Source organism: Bactrocera tryoni, chromosome 4, assembly GCF_016617805.1.
Source record: "Bactrocera tryoni isolate S06 chromosome 4, CSIRO_BtryS06_freeze2, whole genome shotgun sequence".
NCBI classification, from domain to species: domain Eukaryota; kingdom Metazoa; phylum Arthropoda; class Insecta; order Diptera; family Tephritidae; genus Bactrocera; species Bactrocera tryoni.
The window spans coordinates 78032949-78053485 of NC_052502.1; the positions used below are offsets into that span (position 1 = coordinate 78032949).

Below are 20537 nucleotides of genomic sequence, written 5' to 3' on the forward strand. Positions count from 1 at the left end.
ATTCCAAAATTACTAACTAATTAATTTAAAAACTAATAATAACATTTAACTAAAAATGCTTTATTTTTTATTTATATACTAATTTAAAAAAAATATATTTCTTAAGTTTTTATTAATTTGATATATAAGTACATATGTATAAGTTTATTATTTAATTAGTGTAGTTAAAAAAATTTGACCAATTTAACTAAGTTAATATAAATTAAATTTTTATTAAGGTGAACAGAACTTTGTTTTTTTACAAATTAATTTTTACTTTATTGTTTTATTTAATTATTATAATTTAATTTATTTTAATTATTTAATTAGGTTTAACTAAATTAAAAAAATTACAGAATTAATCTTGCATTGCAAAATTTAACTATATAATTTAACTAAAAATGCTTTAGTTTTTCTTTTGAAAAGAAATAATAATTTATATTAATTTTTATTTTAATGTAAATATAATTAATTTGTTTATAATACATTACTTATTTTAATTTTTCTATTTTTAAATTTATATACGTACTTACATACATACATACATAAGTACATATGTATGTATATACATATGTACATACTTACATGCGGTACCATTTGTTCATACTTGGCTAGAGCTGGTTCATTTAAATTTCGCGCACAAACCGAATCGATAAAATATAATATGAAGTGTTCATTTTTTTATTATTATTTTATTTTTTTTTTTGGGTAATATTATTTTTAATTATTTATTTTGTGAAATTTTTAATTTTTTTTCATTGAGATATAAAATTCATAAGCAGCCAAAAAATGTTCCCTATTTTTTTTTCCTAATTTCTAAAAATAATCAAACTTTAACTGAAAATAAAATTTTTTTGTACTTTTTTGTTTTACTTTTATATTATTTTTAACTATTTTTTGACATTTTTTTTATATGTAGTTAAATTTTAATTTTTTTTAATTATTTTAAATTTTTTGGTTTTATATTATTTTTAATTCATTACTTTTCAACATTTTTTTAATGTTTAAATTTTAATTAATTTTTTTTTTCTAATTTTTATTTATTTTTTTTCTTTTATATTATTTTTCAAATTTTTTATTTTTTTTATATTTTCTTTTTTACATTTTTTAAATTTTTTTCTTTTCGCCTGTATATTTTTCGCTTTTTCCGCAACAAAATTGCCAACAAAATATTTAAACACTTTTAATTTCAGCATAATTTTCAGCCAATTAAATAATAGCACACTCACTTACAATTGGCATGTCTCTGAAATCATTCAATCAGCTGAGTGCATGTATGAGCACATTAAACACACACACACTCTAACATACATATGTGCGTGAAAATATTTTTCCATTTACAATTTAATTAAATTACTCTGTAAAAAGTATTTCCGCTGACTGACTTTCAGATAGGCTTCCGCTTAGCAAAAACAATAACAGCAACAACACAAACAATAAAATTCAATAAAACGCAGCAGAAATGCTTAACAACGAACGTGTGTGCAAAGGAAACTTAAAAATATATATTTTATTATTGCAAAAAATGATAAGCTCAAAATACACCCACCAGCGTCAGCACGCACTCATATACACACACACACACAACTTCTATGTAATAATAGCCTTATCGGCGTCTTTGTTGCACTCCGTTGCGCATGCGCCGCGGCGATTACGTTGCAGCTGTTACTGCTAGCGCCAAGGCACACACACACAACTCACACACGACTCACACCTACACATCTACACACGCGAATAGCATGCCAGCCAAGGAAGCGAATATCGCCCGAATTCCATGTTTTGTGGCGTTCCACTTTAACAGCCCGCCCCACTCGCCCTGCGCTGCTTACTGCAAACGAATGTGCAGCTAAACTCTACCGTTATCCGCATTGCTGCTTGTATGTTATAAAAGTCTTTAGCCAACTGGGCCAACACTCATTTCGTAGCCTCAAAGCGAAGTGTGCATAACGGCGCTTCCAGTGAAAATCGCAACTGGTGATCTGACTGCTCGCGAAAGTGTTACAAATTTAGAAACGGCTCGAATTAGCTCGAATATGCAACGAACACGCGGGGTGAGGCGAAAACTAACTTTTTTGCTTTTTTGCTGGGCTAAGTTCTTTACAAATTTCGTTTTTGTTTGTAATCCCGCTAGCTCTTCAAAGTGACCATCATTGTGGGCGTGTTGCTGTTGTTGGTGTGCACCCAAAGCGCGGATGCCAAGTAAGTGTTTAGGCGCGGAGCTTGCTGGTAGTATATGTTGTTATTTTGGCGGCAAAAAGCATGCCTGAAAAAATTTGGAGGTTTGCTGCCGAGTTGACAGTCCCTGGCCGTATACAAATTCGGGTTCGTTTCGGTTACGTATACCCGACTGTCGAGGGAACGGTCAGGAATCACCTCGGAATACTCGGCTATTGGTCTTGTCGAAAATCTAAAAGATATGCAAGCGTTTGGTCGAACTTTGTGTAGTTTCCTCAACTATTGAATTCGCATCTTCCTTTTAAGGCAGATTGATATTAACAGTTCGTATCATTTTACAATCCCAGGGCAACTTGAGTGTCTGGAGGCGCTCTTTCACCTCTTCACCTTTTTCATTAACACTCATCCCCTTTCTCTTTTTCGCACTTTTACTTTACAGCGGTCATCAGAAGAAGAAAAAGGTCGTTATACATGTACCGGTCCACAAGAAGATCGAAGAACACACACATACCATTATAAAGCATATACATCATCATCACAAACCGATTGTCATTAAAGAGGAAAAGGTCATACACGAAGAGCATCATCCGATTATACACAAAGAGCACATCTCTCACGAGCATCAGCATCATCACACGGAGAAGCACGAACATGTGCATCCGATTTTCGAGGAGGAAGAGGAACATATACACCATCACCATCAGTACGAGCACAAGGAGGAGAGTCATGAGAGCTGAGCAAAGTCCATGTCGATCCATTAAAGCCATGCAAAATGTTTAAAATTAATTAGAAACTATTAAATTTAAAATTTACGAAATTACTTGCAAGGGGTTACGGGAGGTATGTGGTGGGATGCGGTCAACATAAAATTTAGAACTTGTGTATAAATTTGAATAAAATTAATTTTGTTTGTCTGTTAAATAAATACGTTTCAGTTGATTATATTGAAAACAAAGTTTTTTAATAAAGAAACTTTGGTAAATAAACCAATACAAAAATGTCTTGCCATATTTTATGACCACTTGTAGACATAAGTTCCACTATTGTGTCTTCGTCTTTGCCAAGAAGAAGCAACCGACTAATCCATTGTGAGCTGTGCTGGGGAATAAGAAGCAGCATGGTAGGGACTGTTTTTGACGTTTCATTTTTCAGAGAAATTCAACGCGAAAAAAATAAAGGAAAATTTTCACGCGAAAAAATCTAAAATTTGCAATTGGGTACTACAATTAACTGCCCAATCAATCAGTTAAGCATCGATATCATTTGCTAGCGTCTCGAATTAAGCAAAAATATGGAACAAAGTGCAAGCAGAGAAAAAATTAAACTGAAACCTTGAAGGAGCTGCATCCGTAAAAAAAGTAAAATAAGTATAAAATACTCGTAGCGAATAGCAAAAGGCAAAGCAAATTAAGGCCATAATAAAAGTATAGATTAAAAAATTGTCCATGCGTTGAAGTGAAAATTGTGTAAATTAAAGTCGTTAAAGAAGCAACTCACACAATCGAGTTCTGTAAAAGCAGTGGTGTACAAATAACTTTACATATATTATTGCTCTGCGGCGACTACAAACAACGTCAGCAGCGGCAGATTGTCAAGTTGCGCTTGTGAAAAACCACATACGCTTCCTGTTTGTACATTTCAGCAACATACAAAGTATTTAACGACTGAACGTTTAACTCGTATAATTTTGACCGTGAAACTTCAAGGGAATCGCAAACGGTGTCTTCGTTGCTTTTAGAGACGTCGTCTTCAACACCCATCATCGTGGTTGTGGTCGGTTGCAACACGCCAAATCACATCCCGTTCCGCCCCCTACACACGAACAGCTCATCCATTGCAAACCTGTAACATACGTACATTTACATAGCGCATTAACTCGCGCCATTCATACCTACTGCCTGCCAATATACACATACGCATGTACATGTGCATTTCATTTGGCAGCAAGCTCACAGACGACATCTTTGCCACTGGACTTTGGCAGGCTGTATAGGAGATGACTGTTAGTTTGCCATGGGTTCACAAACCTTGGAGATATTGCGCCAGGGCGTGTGGGCCTCACTGACCGGTGGCTGGTTCTACGATCCACATCAGGGCGTCTTCTGTAATGTGGTACACCTGTATCTCTGGTTGTACCTGCTGTGTTCACCGTTTGTCGCTTATCTGGTATGTATTTCGAATGCAACTATGTTTGGCATTGAGAACGGGCGCCGACGCAGCAATTGGATGGTTGGCAAAACGGCGTCAAGGCAGCATTGTGCGTCACTCACAAAATGCGAAACATCAATGCTAATCAAAACAAATCAAAAACTGCGAAAAAAGCGATTTAATAAATCGCAGCGGCTGTTCGCTATTTGCATGCCAAAGCAAAGTATTTTACGCACCAGTGCCAAATAAAACAACACTGATTTTAAAGTGGCGCGCCATCACGCCTTCCTCAGACGCTAGCACCGCTGTTGTCGTGCCCACCAATGTCATTGTTTATAAACTCAGACTTATTTGATTTGATTTGTTGCAGTATTTCCCAAGTACTTGGCTAACATGGTTTATTTACTGCATACTCACAAGTTTCACAATATTGCTGGTGAAACTAGCCAATATGGCATTGCATCGGCTCTACGACCGAGCACAAACCATGTCGGAGGCGAATCTCAAAAATCCATTCTTCAAAATCACCAAGGAAATGGAAACACGGTGAGTGTAATCGCAAGCATGTAGTGTAGTGAAAGTAAATATAAAGGCAATCGTCGCTGTCGTTCTGATAAACAAAAGTGTGTAAAAATTGAAAATGAGAGTGTGTAGTTTTGTGCAAAAATGTGTTTAAAATTATTTTGAATGCAGTGAAAAAACTCACTGCATCGAAATAAGCGATGAAAAGAATATAAAATAAAAGCACGCATTATTTTAAATAAAAATGGTGAATGCTGATAGAGCGAAAAATAACTCAATACCATGTAAAGTTGGCGTCAATGATTTGTGGTGTGCTATATTCTTACATACTAAAGTGCATTGCAGCCGGTGAATAATTTCCCAACAAATGCTATATATTACTAAAAATCACCATATCAATATTGAAAAGCTTAAAAATACCTCACACCAAAGACCCTTTTAATTGAAAACAATTAAGCGTCTCAAGTTATTCATACAACGTTCACATTACTGATAACAACAACAATAAAAGTGACGATAAGTGTCGATCGTGTCTTTAGTATTCATTTGGTTTGAAATGACTCACAATGTATATAATAATTCGTATTTGTTTAATAATTTTGTTGTTGTACAACTGTTGTTTGTGAAAAAAATTGAGCTTGAATGATATTGCTAAATTGCAGGTCAAAGCTCTCGAGTATGTAAAGCAAACAAAGAAACCATAACTAAAGAATAAATGTTTCGACTATAAATCACCGTCTTAGACTTTTGATTTAAGTTTCATACATTTTGCGCTTAAAGTGGTTAAAAATAAATAATATTTGAGATAATTATTAATGATTAAACAAATTATGACATCTAGTGACCTTGGCGTCGGGAAAATTCAAGCTTTGCCATATTAGAATTTGTCAAATGCAAAGAATCGCCTCCCTTCAGGTGTCAAGCATGAGTATGTATAGGTATGCAGCAGCTGATAGTAGTTTGATGGGTAGAAAGTTGAAATAAGGCAACAAGGCCACGTGCATTGTTATAAATGCTTTCTCAAGCATGTATGTATGTATGCGCGATTGCAGGAATATTTGTTTATAAACGAGTGGCGTTGCTAGTTGGTCGAAGGCATTGAGAAAGGATTATGAACTTCGCGGTGCATTGCGAGTGGGTGTGCGCCCCCTAACAATAGTGTGCATACGCGCGCTTATGTGTGCTGTGTTTGTTTATAAACAAAAAGCGACGCGTTAAGCAGCACCTGCCTTATTTGGCAACTAACTGCTACCTTTTGTACTTCGTTATCTGGTATAGGCTATTGTTTATACAGTTATATATTTGCACTTACTTGTAGCGAAAATGAGACGGGCATCGAAATGAAGGTGATGCGCAACGATGGTTCACACAATTCCGTGGAGCAGGCGATAAATGAAGCAAGCGAGGAGAACAGCATGATGTCCATGGAAAATGTAAATAGCATAATTGGTGAGTTTGGTGAAATTTATAAAACAAATCAAAAAATTATATGAAATTTCTCTATAAATATTGGTGCAGACCTCAAGGTGGACGTACATCGCAAGAACAGTTCGGAATCCATCGAAATGCTGTTCTATCCCCCTTCGCTAGTCTCTGGCAATAGCCAACAAGATCAACAGTCACTTGCCGGTTCCGTTAGTGTCACAAAATCCATACGTTCGACAAATGCGCCCATCACTGGCGCACTCAGCGTCTATCCGGAGCACGAAAGTGAACATATGAGCAACGCCGGCATAACGGCACACCACAGCAGCATTTTAAAGCCCGGCGCCAGCAATAGCCCAGCCACCAATGCCACCGCACGCCACATGCCACACCTACTACGTAAATCATCTGAAGAATTCAAACGACGTCATCAACGACGTCGTCTAGAACGTCAAGGCAGCTTAGACGCTGCCGCCGAATCGTGTTTGGCCAACAAACTGATACGCAATCAATCTGATACAATTGCGACGAGCGCCACTGCGCGTTGTAATGACAACTTTTTGCATCCGCAAGACGTCAATGCCGCTGTGGCGGGCAAATCTGTCTCGGCATCGAAAACGACGCACAATGCGCTGGGCACAATTGCATTAGGCGCTGCCACACAACGAACTGCCACAACGACTAACGCCACGACCACGCTGGCGCTCACAAGTGCTAACGCAACGCCAACGGCAACAACGAATATGTCGAGTTCCTCTGGCTCCAGCGGCGCAACAGGTAGTGTTGCACTGAACGCGGCCCCTGCGCTGTCGTCTGCTAAGGGCACGCGCTTGCAGCGACATCGCAGCTCCGAAACGCACGAAGAGCGCATGAAACAACAAAATCGAAATCTCTTCCTGCCCATTCACCACGAGCATCAGCCGCACCATGTGTCCAGCGGCGCCAGTAGCAGCAGCGCGTTGGCGGCGTTAAGCGGTGACATCTTGGATGGCGATGATATGGAGATGGATGGTTTAGGCGGCAGCGCAAGCGGCATGTCGGGGCATGTGGAAACCCGCGCGCGAGTTCTGCAGCCGTGGATACTAGGTTAGTATGCAGTTGTGACTGTTTAGTGTACGTTTATACAATATTCTTTTACATACCAAAGGTTCATCCTCCGATGTCTACATCGACGATGACAGCTACACGAAATCGGATTTTGGCATCGAACAATTGGATGGCCGCAAGTCGAATTGTCCTGGGTTTCTATTGCAGCAGCAGCAGCCGTTTAACACACATTACGCGCAATATCAACAGCAATTCTACCGCACGCCACATCATCACCACCACCATGGCGTCGTCAACATACGCAAAGACTCCAGCAGCACCATGTCCGCGCTGCAACTGCCCGTAGGTAATGCGAAATCGAGTGCGGGTAACAGTGGCAGCGGCATGAAAAGACGCCGTCATTCCAATGCCACCGCACTATATAAAGGCGGCGCTAGTGGTGTAGGCGCTCCGAATCATGCGCACTCAAGCGCTTTGGCCGCCGCTGCTGCGTTGGCGTCCGGCCAGCAGCCGACTGTACGCCGCATTAAGAGTGCCGCGCTAGAGATCTCCTGTCCGCGTCCCTCAGTCTCGAACCTCAGTCCTCACCCCAACAGCGTTGAGGCGATAAATGGCCAACAAATGATAAAAAATCCGCAATCTGCACTGCTGCCACCGCCCAGCAAATGTCTAGTACGCAATCCGCACCTAAACTTGTGTCCGAAGTTCGGCGGCAGCTTTGGTGGCGCGAGTAGCAGTAGTGGCGGCAGTAGCAGCTTAAATTTCGGAACAAGCGGCTCGACCACCGCGCTGATTGAGCCCGTATCGCCCATTGTCGAACAGTCGGATGAGCGCGCCTCGTCGTTAGATGTAGCAACGCAACGTAGCGATTGCGCATTGGAATTGAATGATATGGAAGCTGATGATTGTGGCGATGAAGATGAGGACGAAGATGTAGAAGGCATAGAGGAAGGCAATGAGGAAAATGACATTGAGCTGGATGATCTGGATGACGAAGAAGTTGATAATGTCGATGATGAAGTAGATGATGTACCGATGCGTCATAGACGCAAAGCGTTGGGCTGTCTCCACCACAGCGCCGAATCGGATGTGGGTGATATACTGGGCGACGAGGTGGACAACGACGAAGACGACGAGTTCAAAGACTTTGATGACGACTTGGAGCATGGTTTGGGCAACACTGAACTGAAATCCGTCGTATGTCAGGCGGCCACAGTCAATCAGCCAAAGACAGATTTCACGGATGATTTTGACCACATACTCAACGGACTAGAGCAGATACAGCAGGATTTGAAACGTTCGGCTGCGGAAAATAATCGTAAGGCGCATGTATATTCAGCTGATAGTGAGGACGAAGTTGATGAGCTCGCGGCAAGGCAACGCCAGTCATTACGCTCGCCTACAGTGCATGCCGCAGTTGCGCCTGCGCTGGATGACGAACAGCCTTCGACTTCGCAAACATTACGTCAACGTCTACATTCCACCGATTCGGAGACGGACAACAACGGCTCGCGCTCGCCACTGCTCAGCGGAAAATCCTGGCAGCACAGCATCAGTAAAAATAAAGCCGCGGAGCAGGACATGTACAAGGAAATATCGGCTTTGCAGAAGCACAAAAATTTAGCCGGACACCACGTCAACGTTGGCGCACCCCAACACGCCTATGAAATGCGCCCACAACATGCTGCACGCGGCGAGGGTGACTCCGGCTGCCCCTCTAGTGATTGCGAGCAGGTTAGCGCCAGTTCAAAAGACATGTTGCTGGCGGGCATGGAGGCGGCTGTTAACGTCGCGGCTCCCAAAGCAAAGGTGGAACCGCAGAAAGTAAACAAAGATATAGAGGAGGGCTTGGAATGTGGGAAAAAACAGTCAACAAGCGCAAGCGCGAGTGGCAGCAAGAACCTAGGCGCCATTCCAAAGGTCGTCAAATACCGGGAAGTAAATGAGACTGTAAGCAGCAGCGGCGGCGGCGGCTCACAGCTGCACAAACGACGCGGCGGCAGCAGCGGTGCGACCAGTACAAATAATGAGATGTCGCTGGTGCCATACAACGCGCAGCATAGCATTACATCGAAAGCTGCTTCGCGCACTTCGTCTTCCACATCATCGCGCAGCATTAGCGCCGATTCGTTTTCCGCAGACATACATAAAATGCTTTGGTTGATGACTGAACATGGGCGTCCCGAAGCCACACAACAGGGTTACGCTACAGCAAGCAGCGCGGCAACAGGTACGTCAAGCAACGTCGTCGGAACCGGTGCCGGTGGCTGCTCAACTGCGACCGCCAATATGTCCAGCGCGCATTTTCAATTCTACCAAGACGCCATCCAGGCGCTTAACACCTACCCAGCCACTTCGACGGATAGCCTCTGGCTGACGGAGCGCATGTACTACCGCGACAAAGCGCGGCGCAACTCTAAACAAATTTCCGAGCCAGGCAACTCCTCCATAGGTGATTTCTCGCATGCGCATGAACTGCAATCAGCGCAATTGAGTAGTCAGTCGGGCGCTACAACAGCACCTATACGCAACCTACATCCACCGCTCGGCGTTGTGGTGGCCTCCTCGTCGTTGAACGCGCGCACAGTATACAACGGAGCTGGACTCTCAATACAGGGACTTATAAATGTGCTCAACGATGAGGGTCAGCAGCGCTCCTCACAGACGCGCTCTGGTAGTGGTAGCAATAACACTGGCACTGGCACCCGGTTACTGAATGGCCGTCCCATAGAGAGTTACTTTCGTCCATCCTTCCCCTTGTCAGCTGAAAAACCGATTGCACCAAAAAGCTACTACAAGTACCGTTTCAAATGCTGTGGCTATGAGCATGAATTCAAGATCTCCATGGACCGCTTAGAGCTCTTAGCGCTATTCGATCGCGACCTACATTGGCTGCACATAATGTTGTCAGTATTGCTTTCCGCGATGGTTGCCTATCTCGGCGCTACGATACTGCAGCTCGCCTACTACAAAGACCTGTTCGCGTTCCTATTTTGCGCCGTTATAGCGAGCGCACAGTACTCGCTGGTAAAGAGCGTACAGCCGGATGCGGCCTCACCCATACACGGCTTCAATAAGACCGTGGCTTACTCGCGTGCTATATACTTCTGCATATGCAGCGGTATACTCTTGCTTTGCGAGCGCCTGAAACGAGAGTATGAACAACAGGCAGTGGCGCCGGCAGTGCTTAGCTTCTTTGGCGTACGCTATTCACCGCTTGCGCTGACCGCGACAGTACTGCAAGTGATGTACGTGTTCCTATTGTGCTTCCCGATAATCTTCTCGTTAGGGCTCTTTCCGCAGATCAACACCTTTCTCATGTATCTGCTGGAGCAAATAGATATGCATGTCTTCGGCGGCAATGCGGCGGGTAGTCTATTGGGTAAGTTATTATCATATTTTTTCTCTTTTATTCTTTTTCTACTTCCTTAATCGTCCGCAACAGGCTCTTTTCTCTGCGTGCTGCGCTCTATACTCGGTGTTATGCTACTCTACGGTCCACTCTACAGCGCATTCGCTGAAGAACGCGGTACACAATTCATAGTGTTCTCGCTCTTCTGCGCCATACTCGTGCCGCTCGGCTACCACCTGTCGCGCTCCGCCAGCGACTTCAGCCATTTGTGGGCGCTCATCAAGAACTGCATTGTCAGCACTTACCACGACGATGATGATGAGGACGAGCTGAGTGCCGCTACCATCGACGGCAGCGCGGCGAGTAGCCAGAAACTCACCACAAATACAACATTGAAAGGACGCACGAAAAGCACCAGCACTCGCGCACATGAACAGATCGAAATGTCTGCACTGGATGAAAAGCTCACGGCAGAGATTCGCGAACGCGCCACACTCGAACATATAAACATCGAAATTGAGGGTAAGAGCAGCAAGTCAAAGGCTTCGTCATTGGCGAGTAGCAGTCAAACGCTTGCTAAAACCCAGTCAAGCAACAGAAAGGGCATGACCACGGCAAACTCCTTCGTGTCGGTGGTGAACGGTAGCGGCGCGCTGATGACAGGCGCTGAAAGCGTGCACGACGCGGCGCCAGTTGGAGAGAACGCCACCCAATTGCTTGAAAACGAAATAGTCGATGCCGCGAGCGCGACTGTTACGACCCCAACAAATGCGTCTAACGTGGGTGTTGGCACGAAGGAAACTGCACAACCGACATCTATAACACCTGGGGACGCCGTAAGATCGAAGTCGGTTGAAGCGGAAGTAGATGCTGAAGCGCAACAACAAGCCGCCGATGAGGAAGACAAAATGTCCAGCTCGTCGACCACCAACCCCGGCGACATGTCCACGCTGACTGCGGGTGGCGTCTGCGCTGACGTCGAGCCCACCGCCATGCCGACGAACGCCGGCAGCGCGAATGTAGACAACGACAATGACTCGCCCGATCCGCTGCCTAAGAAGCTGCAGGCTACAGTGAATATGCGGCTTAAGAATGATCTTGTAGTGACCACGCTGCTGGCGGTGGTTGTCTTCGGTCTGCACTGCAGCACCGTCTTCACCGTTTTGCAGCCTGATCTGAACATCGTGCTCTACGCTTTCACGGGCGGCTTGGGTCTGTTACTGCACTACATCATACCGCAGATGCGCAAGCACATGCCTTGGCTCTGCTTTGCGCGACCGCTGCTGCGCCAGAAGGAATACGGACAGTTCGAAGTGGCGCACGCGCCAAAGGTGATGTGGTTCGAGAAGGTCTACATTTATCTGTGCATGCTGGAGCGGAACGTGATGTTTCCGCTGCTGGTCATTTCGTCTGTAACCGCGGACGCTCAGATAATTGCCAACAAGTTCGGCATTGCCTGGGGCACGCTGATTGTGGCGGTGTGCGCGCTGAAACGTGAGTGCTGACAGACGGTGATTTTAAAGAGAAATAACTTATTTAACTTGGTTGTTTTCATTAGTGATTCGCAACGCGTATTCGGATCCGACAAATCAGTATCTGATTGTGATGTTCACCGTTTTGTGCTTCCGCTACGACTTCGCCTTCGCAAGTGAGACGTTCCTCATCGACTATTTCTTCATGTCTTTGGCCTTCCGCAAGTGCTGTGATTTTCTACTTAAGGTAAGTCCCCCCATGCGCTGCCGTGTAATATCTTAACTAAAAAGAACTCTTTTTTTCACCCTCTCCGCGTAGCTACAATTCATTGTTACCTACATCGCGCCGTGGCAAATCACGTGGGGTTCGGCGTTCCACGCATTCGCTCAACCATTTAGCGTGCCGCACTCGGCAATGCTCTTCCTGCAGGCCGGCGTCTCAGCTATACTCTCCACACCGCTGAATCCCTTCCTTGGCAGCGCCATTTTCCTCACCTCCTACGTGCGCCCCATTAAGTTCTGGGAGCGCGACTACAACACGCGTCGCATCGATCATTCCAATACGCGTTTGAGTTCGCAGCTGGAGCGCAATCTGGGCGCGGACGATAACAATTTGAACAGCATTTTCTATGAGCATTTAACGCGCTCACTGCAACACTCTTTGTGCGGCGACCTGCTAATGGGTCGCTGGGGCAATGTCAATCAAGGCGATTGTTTTGGTAAGTTGTTTATGTTTTTGCTTTACTGCTTTGTCACCGTTCTGATTGTCTTAATATCCGCTCAATTAGTGCTCGCCTCAGACTACCTCAACTGCCTGGTGCACATCATTGAGCTGGGTAACGGACTGTGTACCTTTCAGATGCGCGGCTTGGAATTTCGTGGCACTTACTGCCAGCAACGCGAAGTGGAGGCCATAACCGAGGATGTGGAAGATAACGACGGCTGCTGCTGCTGCGACCCGGGCCATTTGCCGCGCATGCTGAGCGTGAACGCCATGTTCTCGACACGCTGGCTCGCCTGGCAAGTGGTCGCGGCGCAATACGTGCTCGAAGGTTACTCGATATCGGATAACTTGGCGAGCGCCACGCTGCAGGTCTTCGAGTATCGCAAGGTGCTCATCACCTATTACATTAAGGTAAGTCATTTTCGCTCTATGTACAACAACAACATGCATTAATATGAGATTTTTGCAGAGCATCATTTATTACGTGATCAAGAATCCCAAGCTGGAGCAATGGCTTGCCTCGGCACCCATACAGGAAGCGCTCCAACATACGCTCAGTCGGCAGTTTGTGGATCTCGATCCAATTTTCAACTACAATCTCGATGAAGATTTCGACTTTCGCGCTGTTGGCATCACGCGCTCTAGCTTCTGTTATGTTTACCTAAGCTGGATCAACTATTGCTATGATAAGCGAAAAGAGAGTCAGAATCCCACAACGTCCACTGCGAATACTAACGGCAGCAATGCAACAAATGCGGCACCCGCACCACCGCTGCCGCCACACACACCCACCACAAATAACAACGGCGGTGCGTATAACGACTCGAAGAGCACGCCAAACCTGTCCACAACCGCCACAACTACCACCAGCAAATCACAGTCACAACAACAGCTACGCACGCGTCCGCAGAAGAGCGCAACAATGAGCGGCAGTACCACAACGAATTCTTCGGAGCATATCGCGATTTCGCCTTCATTTGCTAACATTTCGCGTCAGACGTCCGAGTCGGCGCCGGGTCTGAGTGGCGTGGGCGGCTGTTACATATCCGTGGGAGCCGCGCACGCGCCACTCGATAATGGTTTTGCGAATAGCGCGGCGACAGTGGGTGCAAGCATCTCGGCGGCAGCTAAAATGCCCACACTGGGGCAGCAAATGCGCGGTAAGTCAGTGGGTGCTGGTGCCGCGGCGTTAAAAGCACTGCGTAAAGAGGCATCGCCAACGGCCAGTGCAAACGCTACGAGCGCACCTAATGGCGGTACCGAGCGCGCAGCCTCAGAGGAGACCAATTGCGAACGACCATTGTTGAAATTAAAAGTGCCCAGCGTGACAAAGGATTCCCCGATAGTTTCGCTCTGTCTGGCACTGGGGCTGTTGGCACGACGCTCGTTAGCGAACGCTTCGCACAGCTCGCTGACCGGTGTTGAATTCTTTTTGCACGGTTTGCACCAGTTGTTTAAGGGCGATTTTCGCATACAATCACCGCGCGATGAGTGGGTCTTTGCCGACATGGAGTTGCTGCATGCTGTAGTAGCGCCGGCTGTAAAGATGGCGCTGAAGCTGCAACAAGATCACATCTCAAATCCAGATGAGTTTCACTATCCGGAGGCGCTGTACGAGGCGATTGATACGTGTGCCAATGATTTGGTTATATCACACGAAGCCGATCCAGTTTGGCGCAGTGCTGTGCTGAGAGGCGCGCCCAACCTGCTTGCCTTGCGTCATGTAATGGAGGACGGTTCGGACGAGTACCGCATAATCAGGCTGACGAAGCGTTTCCTCAGCTTCCGTGTCATCAAGCTTAATCGCGAATGCGTGCGCGGTCTATGGGCGGGGCAGCAGCAGGAGCTCATCTATTTGCGCAATCGCAATCCCGAGCGCGGCAGCATACAAAATGCCAAACAGGCGTTGCGCAACATCATCAATTCCAGCTGTGATCAACCAATTGGTTACCCTATATACGTGTCGCCGCTCACCACTTCCTACTCGGACACTAATGAGCAACTCTGTAGGGTGATCGGTGGCGCCATTACGCTGGAGTCGATCAAATCGAACGTTTTAGACTGGTGGCATCGCATACGTGAGCGCTGTCGTCAAGGCTGCAGCTCGGGCTCGGCGATGGAGACCTCCAACCTCGGCCTAGGCGTTACTGGCGGTATGGGTAGCGCCACCGCGGGTAGTGGTGAGTCAGCCGCTGACATTGCGCCCATCTACATCTCGGCGCCGCTGTACAACACGCTGACGGTGGGCAATATGTTCGGATGTCGGCCAGTGCATGGTGTCACCGTACCGACCAGTATTGGTGGCACACTGGGCACGCAATTTGGTAGTGATGGCGCGGTGGTAACACCGTTATGGCGTTGTCCTGTGGTAACGGCAAAGCCTGCGCTGCTCGCCGGTTTATTAAATCGGGAACGCGAACAAGAACACGAGCGTGAACGTGAACGAGAGCAATTACGCGGTGTCGGCATACGCGTATCGCATTCGCTGTCACGTGTCGAGCGCGAACGACGTGTAACGCTACCCATTGCCAGCACCAGCGGCAGCGCGAATGCCGCAGACACCGGCAGCAATGCGGCAACGACAACTGCAAAATCTGCTGAATCGGCGCGTCAGTTGGAGCCCCATGCTGGCGGTGGTGGTGAGCTACAGCCGAACAGCAGCAGTCCGCGCTACACCAAGATGTCTAGTTCATCGGGCAGTATCGGCATTGGCAGCATTATAACGACGCCTGGCGACTATCCGCGTAAGTCGAAAGGTCCGATCAGTTTGACGGCGGCGGCAGCACTGGCAGCGAACGAACGCAGCGGCGTGCCTGAGATGGGCGGAAAGTCGAGCAGCGCTGATATGGTGGCGTCCTTAGCAGCAGCGGGGCACGTGCCGCGCATCGGACTGTACAAGAAAGTCGTCATTATCGATGATTTTGAGGTAAAGTACATGTGATGAAATTGTAAAGTATTGACTTAACATAGATTTTTACGTCTGTTGCAGATTTTCGATCGCATCGATGTCGGACGTCGCTTTAATATGTTCTGGCCCAGCGAGGAAATGCGCGCCAAAGGCGGTCGTTCCGCCTGGAAGGATTGGCTGCCCTGCATCGGCATGGTCGGCTACGTGGTGCACTTCTGGATGCCCGGACACCGCGACCCACTGTTCCGTTCGCCCTTCAGCCGCGTGGTCTACCTGGTGGCTATGAATGGTTATTATGTACCTGTCGGCGAATTCGGCATACGTGAATACGATGCGATACGTGATGGTGATGATGGACTCAGTGAAGAAGAGGAAATGGCCACTGCAGCGGCAGGAGTCTTAGTCGCCATGCGCGCCGTTAATGCGCGACGAAGCTCCGTGCAACACGAGCTCCACGAATTGGACGAGCTACAGCTGCAGCAACGCGAACGTCTACGCGGCGAAGGACTAACACCAATACTGGGCAGCAGTCTCGAGTCACCTACCTCACATTTGATGGACAGCAGCGTACTAAGTGGCGCCGGCGCCGATGTAGATACTTACACGTACGACGACGCAAAAGTCGAAGACCACGCGCCATCAGATGCTGCCGGCGAACGGGCGAGCGTAAGTGGTACGACGGCGATAGTGTTGACAGGCGCAATTACCAGCGGCAACGTGCAGATGCGCGCAGTGAGCAGCAGCAGCTCCGAGGATGAGGCTGAGCTGCTCAACTACGAAATGCAACGACGCGAACAATTCTTCAATATGTGGAAGATGATGTCGGAGCACAAAGATGCCGAGCTAAAGCAGGCAGAGCAGGCGAAACGTGAAGAACGCGCGGAAGAGTTGAGTCCAGAACCCGCGACGAGTGAGCAGCAAGAGACGAAGGCGCCGCAGTCGCTCGCAACTGGCACTGTCTTGGTGGCGTATGATGCCGAGGAAAGATCGGCAGTTACGCCGAGTGATGCCTCAGCCAGCAAGGATGATGTGGACGGGGAGCGGGAGTGCAAAAGAGAGGTAGCGCCGGAAGCACAAACGGCGGCCTGCGTGGCGCAGTTAGAGCAGCAAACACTGCCAGAATGCAGCGACGTTTAGCAGCTGCTGAGCATTCCGCACGCCAATCTAACGTTAATACGGTACATTTTTAATTGTTGAGCCGTTGAGCCGAGGGGTTCACCCTGGCGGAGGGTGAATGAAAATTAAAAAGTTGTTGAATTTAATGGCCAAAACGGCGGCAGCTGCTGATAGCCGCCGCGGTGGCAAAAACAAAAGAAACTGAGAGAGAACAGAAACAAGCACTCGTTTGTAGGATTTAGTAAATAACTGTAATTACATGCATACATACATACATATTATTGATAATTAGTGTTAATTTGGTTTATTTTAAGTTTTTTTTGTAATTATGTAAGGTTGTTGTAATCGTAAGCAGAGAATCAAAACAAAAGCAGATGAAATCAATAATTGTAGAAAATTATGATAAAACAAAGATAAATACGAAGGCGCAAATTATGTTATATTGCATAGCAGAAAACATGCATATGTACATACATAAGTGTAGCATTTGTTAAAGGCAAGCAAAACAAAAAACTGAAAACTAAAAAAAATTAATAATAATTCTTCATACAGAATAATAACAGATACATACTCATTCCTAGAGCAATTGCAAATCTTCCTACTGTACCTACGTAATAAGTATAGCGCATACACATAGCCACACAAACATTTTTGCATAGAAAGCATGCATATACCGTTATATATACACACGTTTTAACCTTAGCCGCTACGCCAAAAATGCAAAGAACAAAACACAATTTTCAAAAGCCAAACTAAGGTGCGTTAAAATTGTTCACACACACACATACACATTCATATATACACAAATACACACATATTATTTTCTTTGTGTTTTATAAGCAAGACACAAAATTTAATTTAAGCTAGTGTGAAAAACATAAAAATTGTAAATTAAAAAGTTTTTTTATGGAATAAAAAATGTTTATTTATAATATTTTGTATTTACAACATTTTATTAATAATTTTTTTTTATTTTTACTTAGAATTATATTGCATATGAGACGTAACCCTAAACTGTTCATATGTTTTGTAACATTCTCATCTGATTAAAAAAAAACAAATTTCATAATAATTGGATTATTATTTCATATTAATTAAATATTTTTATAATTTAAAGAGTTCGAAAAATTTTTTTCTCATACAAGTAGACAAATTTTAATAATTATTTTGTTTTTTGAAATTGCTCTGACGATTTAAGAACTTTCAAAGCTTAATTTCCTATCGTTGCAATACTTTTTTTTACTTTTTTTTACTGTTTTTAATGATTTTTTTCTGTTAATTGAAATGTTTTTTTTTTGTAATTTAAATATTTTTTTTTATTGCAATAATTTTTTTATTGTAATATTTTTTTTTTTAATTTTAATAATTTTTTTTCAATTTTAATAATTTTTTTTGTAAACTTTTTTCGAATATTATATAACTTTTTTAAATAATTTAAATTATGATATCGTTGCACTTAGATAATATTTGTTGTTATTTCTTTTTAATTTTACTTTTTTTGTGATTCTTTTTTTTTCAATTTTATTGATTTGTTGTTTTAATTCAAATGATTTTTTTAATTTTACTGAAATTTTTCGTAAACTTTGTTTAATTTTGTTAAATTATTATTATTTGTGTATAATTTTTTTGATTTCAATGAATTTATTGCTTTTTTATTTAATAAACTTTTTTCTTATTTTTTCATATTATTTAATTTTTTTTCATTCTATTTGTTTTTTTTTAATGTTATTACTTTTTAATTTTATTATTATTTTTTTTATTTTGTTATTATTTCTTTTTTATTTTATTATTATTTTTTTATTTTATTAGTTCTTTTTTAATTTTGTTAGTTTTTAATTTTTATTTATTTATTTTAATTTTATACACTTTTTTTAATTTAATTATTTTTTTTAATTTTTATAATTTCTTTTTATGTTTTTTTCTTAATTCTAATAATTTGTTTTAAATTTTATTCATTTAAAAAATTTTTTTTCTTGAATATTTTTATATATTCTGCAGAAGATCGTAACATTTTTCAAATATTTTGGGTGCAGGTAGAAGGTATTTAAAAGTGGGCATCTAGTTTATTTTAGTTCTCAAACAATAAAGTATCACAAATAACTTTTCTAATATTTAAATATTTTTTATGGAATTATTTTTTACAATATACATATGTACATATGTATGTATACATTTATTTTTTTTATTTAAAATTTTTTTTAAATTTTGTTTTCATATTTTTTATTTTTTTTTCTATATCTTTTTTTCTATTTCTTTTTATTTTTACTATGAAACAACTTTTTTAGAGATAAACAAATAATTTAATGTAGGAAAATTTAAATCATGTACATACATAATAAAATAATAACAATTAAATTAAATTCGTAAAAAAATAAAAACAAGAAAATTTATTTAAATAAGTATGTTAAAAACTATTATCTTTATTTATGAACAAAAAATATAATTACCGTAAAAAAATTAACTAATTCGAAGTTTAATGATTGAATACAATAAAATACAAAAATAGAAAAAATATTGTAAATAAAATACGCAACTAATGTAGCTTCAACTGTTAAAAATTATAAACAAGTTTGCGGGCTTGTAAGTTTTCGTTGCTCACAAAAGAGCAAAAGCAGATGTATGTATGTATAAACAAAATGTTGAGAACTGAATTCTTTTTAAAAAATAGCATAAAAAAATAAAAATAATTGTTAATGGATAAAAATTTCATTAATTAAAAAGATATTTTTCATTAATAGAAAAAAATACTTTTCATTAATAGAAAAAAATATTTGTCTCAAGAAGAATGAAAAAGAGCACTCCGCTTCTCACGTGTAGAATAAAAAGAGTGCGAAAATTCATTTGACATTTGGATACTAAAACGAACTAATGATTGCTATAGGAAGGAAGAAAGCTTGAAAAACCCCAGAAAATATTGGAAAAAGCTCTCATGTTGCCTTAAAATATTAGACTGATTTTTTCTACACTTAACTGTAATACATAAGCAGAAATTAATATTAAAGAAAACAATAAAAATATTGAAGCGTAAATGAAACAAATTTGGAGAATACAATAAATGAAGCAGGCGTGCAAAACTACAGCGAGTTACCGGAGGAGAAGAAGAAACGAAAAATAATATAGAAAATATTTAAATCAAGCAAACGCTGAAATACTAAAAAAAAAATGGATGAAAGATTAAGCAAATGGTTGCAAATTGTTTTTGCGGGCCAAAAAGCAGTTACAAAATACAAATTACCCAGGAGTTTACGTAATATTAAATAAATAGTTGAATTTTGTTGTTAAATTACATATGTATGCTGTATAAAAATATTAACTATTGAATTAAGCAAACTAAAATTTTGAAAATATTGTAATTATCAAGTAACTGACAAGAGAGTATACAAAAAAAAAACGTATAAGAAATGTAATTTGTGTGCAGAAGTTGTAAAAAGGAACGTATTCAGGCATGCGCATACTTTTTTGAATACTTTAATTGAATGTAAGTTTTACTTGCGTCTAAAGCATTTCAAACACTTTTCTGAAGATAATTTTCCGTTTTGAGACAAGCAAAAATTTTGGGACACTTTTGGGACAACATATTTTGATTGCGAGTAAGTTTGGCTTACGTCTAAAACATTTCAGACACTTTTCTGAAAATATTTTTCGGTTTTGGGATAAGCAAAATTTTTG

At 42.4% G+C, this 20537-nt stretch overlaps 2 protein-coding genes across 2 annotated transcripts in view; both read left to right on the top strand.

The window, feature by feature from the left end:
* LOC120774700 (uncharacterized histidine-rich protein DDB_G0274557) overlaps nucleotides 1-2891 on the top strand; it is a 6078-nt gene extending 3187 nt beyond the window's left edge. The window contains exons 2-3 of the mRNA XM_040104429.1: nucleotides 2111-2178; nucleotides 2594-2891. Of these exons, the coding sequence (XP_039960363.1) occupies nucleotides 2111-2178; nucleotides 2594-2891 (366 nt within the window). The remainder of the gene's footprint in view (nucleotides 1-2110; nucleotides 2179-2593) is intronic.
* A 1276-nt stretch (nucleotides 2892-4167) lies between these two features.
* On the top strand, nucleotides 4168-17701 carry LOC120774123 (protein pecanex). The gene is made up of 11 exons (XM_040103492.1): nucleotides 4168-4320; nucleotides 4673-4848; nucleotides 6143-6273; nucleotides 6343-7335; nucleotides 7397-10678; nucleotides 10742-12142; nucleotides 12207-12367; nucleotides 12440-12839; nucleotides 12909-13255; nucleotides 13314-15770; nucleotides 15834-17701. Exons 1-11 carry the CDS (start codon nucleotides 4168-4170, stop codon nucleotides 16887-16889), a joined length of 10557 nt encoding a protein of 3518 aa, XP_039959426.1. The 3' UTR covers nucleotides 16890-17701.
* Nucleotides 17702-20537: the final 2836 nt, after the last annotated feature.